The sequence below is a fragment of the Solanum tuberosum genome, unplaced genomic scaffold, assembly GCF_000226075.1.
Source record: "Solanum tuberosum cultivar DM 1-3 516 R44 unplaced genomic scaffold, SolTub_3.0 scf00069, whole genome shotgun sequence".
NCBI classification, from domain to species: domain Eukaryota; kingdom Viridiplantae; phylum Streptophyta; class Magnoliopsida; order Solanales; family Solanaceae; genus Solanum; species Solanum tuberosum.
The window spans coordinates 1969202-1978153 of NW_006238995.1; the positions used below are offsets into that span (position 1 = coordinate 1969202).

General features: G+C 32.8%; 3 protein-coding genes across 3 annotated transcripts in view; 1 reads left to right on the top strand and 2 right to left on the bottom strand.

Annotated features, from left to right (window-relative positions):
- Positions 1 to 2885, top strand: part of LOC102588445 (O-glucosyltransferase rumi homolog) — an 8218-nt gene extending 5333 nt beyond the window's left edge. Inside the window, exons 4-6 of the mRNA XM_006345537.2 lie at positions 1267 to 1331; positions 1441 to 1651; positions 2405 to 2885. Coding sequence (XP_006345599.2) covers positions 1267 to 1331; positions 1441 to 1651; positions 2405 to 2767 — 639 coding nt within the window. The 3' untranslated portion in view covers positions 2768 to 2885. The remainder of the gene's footprint in view (positions 1 to 1266; positions 1332 to 1440; positions 1652 to 2404) is intronic.
- A 1109-nt stretch (positions 2886 to 3994) lies between these two features.
- Positions 3995 to 4573, bottom strand: LOC107060253 (putative ripening-related protein 1). Its single transcript, XM_015307891.1, has one exon. It carries the CDS (start codon positions 4571 to 4573, stop codon positions 3995 to 3997), a length of 579 nt encoding a protein of 192 aa, XP_015163377.1.
- Positions 4574 to 7226: 2653 nt separating this feature from the next.
- On the bottom strand, positions 7227 to 7805 carry LOC102601249 (putative ripening-related protein 1). Its single transcript, XM_015307892.1, has one exon. It carries the CDS (start codon positions 7803 to 7805, stop codon positions 7227 to 7229), a length of 579 nt encoding a protein of 192 aa, XP_015163378.1.
- Positions 7806 to 8952: the final 1147 nt, after the last annotated feature.

An 8952-nucleotide genomic window follows, 5' to 3' on the forward strand; every position in this document is an offset into this window, starting at 1 on the left:
TAAATAAAATAAAATTATATATATAATATTTACAAAATTTTACATGCCCAAATTTGAAATAAAATATATAAACATTAAAATCTATAAACTAACTAAAAATATATTAACAAAGTAGATTATAAATAATAGGATACTTTTTTAAAATTTTGGGAAGTGTAAAAGTTACTTTTTAGAAAGTTGAAAAAGTGGGGCCCGGCGCGTGTTGAACAAAGTTTTCAACCTATTTGGTTTATATTGCCACGTAAGCCGAAAAGTGGTAAACAATTAACTAAAAATAAGTTCGGGGGGGTAATAGGACCTTAGTAAAGGCTAGCTGTGTCTCAGGGATTTTGGGCATAGGCTGGGGGGGTACTTATGCATTTTCCCTTAAATTTATATTATGATTCAAATTTTGAGAGTTTTTGGTTAGGGGTTGTGGGATCCTATCCACAACCCTAATGGTACTTTTTAGGTGATGTTATATTGCCACACTGTGTTTAACATGTTCAAAATTTGAAAAACAGAATTTTTTAAAACTGATAATAAAAATGTGTCACATAATTTTCTCTTCTTTTCTTTTGATTTTTTGACTTGTGTTTGATATTTATTTTATGGAATTTCGATTAATTTGAATTTGTGTTACGATTCAAATTATTTAAGACTTTTGATTAAGGATGGAGAGATTCTACCCACGACCCTAATGGTATTTTCTAGGTGGTGTTAATTATAGTGCCACATTGTATTCGAGTACATGTTCAAAATTTGAAAAACAATTTTTTTTTCTCTTATAATTTTTCAGATTTAAAATATATTTATTATTAGGAAGCCTTATGATGTATTTACTTACTCCCTCCGTCCTATTTTATATGTCACATTTTTACTTTGCATTTGCATTAAGAAATGATGTAACTTTACCCTTCTACCCTTATTTAATGTTTTCTTAAATCAACTTTATTAATAAATGGCAAGCTTAATTAACTATTCTATAAAGCGTATAATAGACCAAATATAGTAATTTATGCATAAATTTTATAAAATGATAAGTATTGTGGTCCAACTATTTATAGAAAGGGATGACATATAAAATGGGACGGATGGAGTATTATATATGCATCTTTTTGAATAGCATTTCTTTTTGTGAAAAGAAATTGAGTAGATCTATCTAGCCATTAATTCTCATACATATAATTTTACCAATTGACATGATTAAATTAATTTATTTCTTAACCTATTACATAATAACATAATCCTTTTATCTTTTTCTTTTTATTCAAATGACAATCTTAGGATTGGAAAAATCAATCCAAAATAGGGTACAAGGAGTCAAATATTGAAGACCAATGCACACACAGGTTAGTAAATATATACTACTATAATATAATATTCCAAATTAAAGATTTTTAATTTTCTTGTATTAATTACTAATTATTAAAATTTGAAAATTGTTATTATATTATATAGATACAAAATATATGTTGAAGGATGGGCATGGTCAGTTAGTGAGAAATACATATTTGCATGTGATTCACCAACATTATACATAGAGTCTCACTTCTATGATTTCTTCATAAGAGGAATGATCCCACAACAACATTATTGGCCTATTAGTGATAATGACAAGTGTAAATCTCTCAAGTTTGCTGTTCAATGGGGAAACAATCACACTCACAAGGTACATGAAATTTTTTTCAATTTATTTTATTTTTCACGACTATAAATATGATGTTCATTGGTTACTTTTTAGTCATATCTTTGAAAAGTAATCATTTCTATGACTTTTTTTTGTAACACGATTAATATTACCATATACAAACTATATCGTAAAAACTGAAGAAGCTAAAGAGCGCCTCGACATCTCTTTTTCTAACATGCAAGATGATCATAGGGCTCAACAATGAAACAAAACATTAGTTCTAAATTTCAGAGGTAAAACTTCATATGATAATGTCTTGGAGTTTAATTTCACCTATGAATTTTGAAATCTCATGTAAGTGGACATCTCAAGCGTGGAAAATTTAATAAGGGCCTATCATTATGAACTAGAATCAGGATGAGTCTTGTTCTGATGTCATGAAAAGAAATAAATTATAGCCTAACTAACCCCAGAAGTTAGCTCAAGAACACGATTGTCCAAGTCACTCATCCCATAATTGACTGATATTGGACTTCTTCAACACTCTCCATCAAAAGTATGTTTGGACTTTGGTGTTTGATTAGACATGAAATTCAAAGGAAAAAAAGAGATTTTTTATGCATATGATTCCAAACAAGTCATGTACATTTGTTTGAAGTTTAAAGTTAAATCATTTCTAAATAAGCAACTGTAACATATTTTTGACATCAGAAACAAAAGTGTGTATATGCCTTTGCAATTCTATTTCTTTAGTTTGACAAACCTTCTTGTGAATTTGCTGAGAATTTTCAGGCAGAAGCAATAGGAAAGGCAGGAAGTGAATTCATTCATGAAGATATGAAGATGGAACGCGTTTTCGATTACATATACCATCTATTGAATGAATATGCAAAGTTACAAAGATTTGATCCAATTGTTCCTCAAGATGCTACTGAAATATGTTCAGAATCATTGGCATGTCCAGTAGATGGTTTATGGAGAAAGTTCATGGAAGAAGGTTTAGAGAAATCTCCAAGTTATAGTGATCCTTGTATACTTCCACCACCTTATGATCCTCAACAACTTAAGACATTTGTTGAACAAAAAGTTAATGCCACAAAGCAAGTGAGGTCATGGGAGAGTGAGTATTGGTCTAGTTTAAACAAGAAGCAATAGGGTGCCCTTTTTGTTAAGTTATTCAATTTGCTTATTGTATCCCTTATGTACTATTTGTCATGGAATATGTGCACTAGCTATCTTGATTTTGGTGATTTTGTTTACAAAATGACATCTCCTTCAAGACTTCTTTTTCTTGTGATAGACAATATATTATTACGTTACATAGTTCATTATATATTATATCTAGGGAAAAACATTATATAATAGTGGTAGGTATCCCGTGAAATTAGTCGAGGTGCACGAAAGCTGATCTGAACGCTACAGTCATAAAAAAAACATTATTATAATGTATGAATCTTGTATAGAAGTGTATAATAGTGTATGAAATGTGTTTATACACAAATATGGGATAAACCATCTAACAAACTCAAAATATGGACTACGTGGCGTAAATATTTTCTCCCACTAGACATAGAGGCAATTTTCCCTTCTTTTTTCCCCCTCCTTTAGGCATTAGGCTTTGAATCCACTGTTTTGATATGGCTATTTTGTGGTAAAATACGCTCTCTATCAAGAAATTCTTCATTTTCCAAAATTCGAACTCTAAACATCTAGTAATTAAGGATGAATGTGCAACTGCTAAAACCAAACCGTCAAGGTATTATGTACTCTAACCCAACCTTTGGGGCCTCATGGGTTAGTCCTTTGGGTTTCAACAGTTAAATCCTGAACTCGGCCTTATATGTCTGTTTTGTGCTAAAACACACTCTCTATCAAGAAATTCTTCATTTCCCAATATTCGAACTCAAAACTCTGATAATTAAGAGTGAATGTGCAACGCCCAAGACCCAACCTTTAGGGCTTCACGGGTTAGTCCCTTCGGCTTTAACCCCTTCAACAGTCAAATCCTGAACTCAGCCTTATATGGCTCCTAACATCCCGACCTAGAATTTACCTAAGTCAAGTTTCACAACGAACCTCCTTTTGAGTTCAATCGAATCAGCATTGTTTAAAAACTCTGCCTATCAGAGAGTGAGAAACAGAGTCCATGGGTAAATATCAAAATAAATTATCTTCTCATAAACAGAGAAAAAAGTTGTTAATTAAGCTTCAATATTCATGTAAGAACACAAATACTTGTAATTTGACTGTTAATTAGTCACTATAGTGCTTCAATAAGTTACACAACCATGATTAATATAATAAATATGTTTGGTATTGAGTAAATATAATAAAGTTACACAACCATAAATACAATTTCAAATTCTGGATCTGCCTCTGTATCTATTCATCGAACCAAGTTATGTCCAACTCACCCCATTCGTTGATAGGCACACGTAAGGCTCTCCAAACGCCTTGTGAAGCGATAACAAGGTTATTTTGACATGGTGGTTGATAATCATGTTTCTCATCACAACCCATAGTTGAATCACATTCATCCACAACCATGGCATTTACGCTTCTTCCATTACCATTTATCGTTATGTTGCTAAGACATCTCCCTCCTCCATTGTACCAACCAGTCGAAAGAGCTACAACATGTGTATCATCAGAATGATACTTATTATCACATTTTGATGGTCCGTCTCCGTCTCCATCTCCACCCTTTTCGAAACTATTCAATGTGAGAATTGCTTTAGTCTTGCTAGACACTTGAGGTGAACATTTGTAAGTAGCGTATACTTTGTCTTTGATGCAACATATGTCATCTTCTTCGATGTTACAATGCCCGTTGGGCGGCTTTTTTGCCTTAATCTTGCTACTAGGCTTGCAGATTTGCAATCTTGACTCTGAGAAACTACAAATAGTAGAAAGAATTAGCAACACAATAAGAGATTTAGTACATAATCTAATGTTCTTCATGATCAATCTTTCTCTTAATTAGAAAATGTTTGATTAGTCTATATAAAGTTTGATCACATAAAACTCCAATCTTGTGTTCAAATTTCCAATTTATTCCTCTAAGCTTGTTGTATACCCCCTTCCGTTCCTTTTCACTTGTCACAGTTTTCTTTCTGAGAATCAAATTTTGACTTGACTAACATTGTAATATTTATTTTTTCATCAAATTGATATGACAAAAAACACAATCTTTAGTACTTTTTGTATAATTTTTGAATATCCAAATTTTTAGGGAAAATGCATAAGTACCTCCCAGCCTATGCCCAAAATCCCTGAGACACACCTAACCTTTACTAAGGTCCTATTACCCCCCGAACTTATTTTATCTATAATTTTCTACCCCTTTTCGGCCTACGTGACACTATCTTGTGGCCCAGCGCGTGCTGACAATTTTTTCAAGGATAGTGCCACGTAGGCCGAAAAGGGGTAGAAAATTATAGATAAAATAAGTTCGGGGGGTAATAGGACCTTAGTAAAGGTTAGGTGTGTCTCAGGGATTTTGGGCATAGGCTGGGAGGTACTTATGCATTTTCCCTAAAAATTTGGATATTCAAAAATTATACAAAAAGTACTAAAGATTGTGTTTTTTGTCATATCAATTTGATGAAAAAATAAATATTACAATGTTAGTCAAGTCAAAATTTGATTCTCAGAAAGAAAACTGGCCACGTAGGCCGAAAAGGGGTAGAAAATTAATTAAAAAATAAGTTTGGAGGGGAAATAGGACCTCAGTAAAGGTTAGGTGTGTCTCAGAGATTTTCGGCATAGGCTGGGGGTACTTATGCATTTTCCCAAATTTTTATAATGTAATCTAATTTAGTTTTGACAATTAGTCAAATTGATTGTTAAAAAGCGCGACGTGACAATTAAAAAGAAACAGAGGGAGGGAGTATATGTTAAACAAAATGGCCCTTATAAAATTGATGTCTTCATCATTATAACTTTGTTTTGTGTTGCAGCCCTACAAAGATTCCTATTGGAATATGAATTTTTTCATGACAAAAAAGACAACAAAATTTGATCCAAAAACAAATTTGGAAACAAAGATAGTCTCAATCAGCTTAACTAAGACACCACGCTATTAAAATTTTCACCAATAAGCATATTCATCTATCAACGAATAATAAACATTTCATAAGAAAAGAATAATTTGGAGTTTCAATCTCAAAGAAAGGTATAGGTTCAATTTTAAGACAAAATCGCGGAACGTAACAAAAAAATTGTTGAATTTGCATTCAATCAATTCAATCCACGTATCCTTTAAACCACGTTATAAATTCAACTACACCTATATAGGAAAGAAGAATAAGATGTGAGACGAGTGCATATTATTTACACAAATATGAATTTGAATTGGTTAGAAAACCAATAGTAATTATCTCAAATTGGGAGTATAAACTTGTTTTATGAATAAATTAAATAAATTAAAAAACACTCAGCCCTTTGAACATTTCTTAGGCACTTAGCAAAACTTCAATTGGATTTGGCTTATTCCATCATTTATCATTTTTTCCTTTTTTAAAATTAGTTGGGTGAGAGTTACATTTAGAGTCTTTTTTACGTTTAAATGATGGTAGTATTAGGCCAGCTTGCACAACGTTGATTATTTCTTTTGTTACCTACTATCTCTCACAAGCACATTTATCGGGAAAAATAGTGAAGGAACAAGATTTTGTATAAGGAGGACTATATTCATAAAAGATACTAAAATGTTAAAGTAGGGATTCAAGCTTGTGACCTAAAACAATTTTTGGACCAGCTTTATAACTATATCTGAATTTTTTATGTCAAGGAAATTCAATAGCTTATATGTACTAAATCTTTATTTTACTTTTTGCTCTATTTGTAAAGTATAATTTTTCGATGAAAGGAATTCATTTGAACTCTTTTTCTCTTGTTATATTAGTTCTGTCGGCTTACGTAGATAGAAAGAATTCACCTAGGATTTTTTTTTTCTTTTGTCTCCATTGGAATTTGACCTTGAGACCTCATGATTGTTGTTTCTCCTCATTGATCACTAGGCCACACCGTTGAATACGAGGTACATTTCCAGTGCATATTGAACTTGAATAGGGAGGCAAACATGTTCATACAATAACATGAGAAATTTTATTTTCATGTCTAATTTTGTGGCATTTGCATAGGCGATTTCAGCGTCAGGGATAGCAGTGAGTGATGAATGCAAGCTGAACTTTTCGGAGTTGAAAATGAAAAGGAACCACAGATATATAGTGTTCAAGATTGATGATTCAATGCATCTATTAATTATGTTTTCCTATTTCTTTGTAGCAGTTATTAGCAGTAAGGGAGGTTATTCCTCGACTTTCTCATTTCAGTAGTAGTAGGAAGTTATTTCCTTGTTATTAGGTGGTTGGTGTTAATCTACAAATATTGTATTTAAAGTCATTTGAATTCAATGGAAAGATATATAAACGGAAATTTATTCCATTTTATTCATGAGTACTTTAACTCGTCAACATAACAAGTTGTAAGAGAAAAACATCTGATTTCATCTTGCAACGTCTCATAACTAGATCCTTATCAGGGGACCACCTTTTATTTGCTTGCTTTTGCTTAGTTCCACAAGCTTTATTCATATGTAGATCTTTGTTCATTAATCAGACCAGAATATATCAAGTTGTCCCCATTGCTTCTCAGGCACTCCTAATGCCTTCCAAACAGCTTTGGACGCGTCAACAATGTTGTTATCACACGGTGGTTGATAGTCATGAACATCGTCACATCTCATTGTGGAATCACACTCATCCACAACCATAGCATTCGTTTGCCTTCCGTTCCCATAAATCGTTATATTCCGCATACACCTCTTTTCACCACTGAACCAACCTGTTGAGAGTGCAACCACCGGTGTGTTATCTGAATGGTATTTGTTGTCACATTCGGATTTTCCACCACCATCACCGCCTTTTTGGAAACTGTTGATAGTTAGAACAGCTTTCGTCTTGCCTGAAATAGGAGGCGAGCACTTGTAAGTAGTGTACGGCTTTCCAGGCTTGCAACATTCTGATTGATAGCCTATTTTGCATTTCCCTGGTGGTGGTTTTATGCCTTCAATCTTCCCACTGGGGTTGCACGACGAAGGTTGTGCCATGGCACATGAAATTAGTGTACTCAAGAGAATTATTGTGAGGATGATGAGAATGGAAACTTTTGGACTAGAGTTCATCTTCATTTTCTTTGTTGAGTACTTGTGTTGGTTAGTGTTAATAAAAGACTGTTAGGCGCTCTGTCTAGTGGTATAAGTTGTGTTGGTGAGGGGGTGAAGAAAGGGTAAAAAAAATAGAGCTGTTTATAGTGTGACAAGTGTTGGTGTATGGATAAATTATAATGGTTAATTCGTGATCTCCCAAGAGAACTTTTATTGAAGATGCTTGGTTTTTATCTAACAAGGTAACAACAAAGTTGAATTTGTGTTGTGATTATTTTTTGTCATAACACATAAACAGACACTCAAATTTGTCCTCTGGTAAGTAAACAATTCGACTGTGAGTATGAACATCTATACACCTCAAAATCCGTCTTTACTGTGTCGGTTGATGAACACTCTAGCTTACCAAATAATCATCTAGACATCTCCAAAATTTATGTGTCATGTCAGCATCGATCGTCCACGAATGGCGGACGACAGCACAAGACAACAGCCACTAAGTGCCTTGGGGCATCTTAGTTAACCTGATGGAGACTAGATTTTGTTTGTCATGAGAAAAGTCATGCCTATAGGAATCTTTGTAACGGCAGCACAAGAGAAGTTATAATCTTGAACAAAATGATGGAGACATCGATTTTATAAGGGCCATTGTTTTAAACATATAACAAATTTATAATTTAGAAGATATTGGAACTTGAAAACAACCTCGGAGTTTCAAGTGTTCGGTATATGTAGTATTGAGGTCCTATTAAATTTGGAGGAAGTTTTATATTCGGTAAAAAATATTTTTTAATAAAGATAACGCAGTATTCAATAAGGTTTGAGAACTTGAAACCTTTGATTAAGTACGAAGAAGAAGTACTCACCACTCATCACAATCTTTATTTGTGATGACTTAGGTTGCATCAGAGACAAAATTATTATCGCTTTCATTCTTGAATACTTTTTCTGTTACACATTAAATTTTTTGTTTCTTGTGAATTACACTGAGTATGTCGTTACAGTCTTGCAAACTCAAACGTACAAAATAATCTTAATCCCTAAAATTAGTATATAGATTTTATAATTTGTGTTAGATTTGAAATTATTCACTTTATTAATCAACATATTTCTTTTAGCATTCTGCCCTTACATAAGTAGAGTACCACATTGGTAACAGAAAGTGAATCCA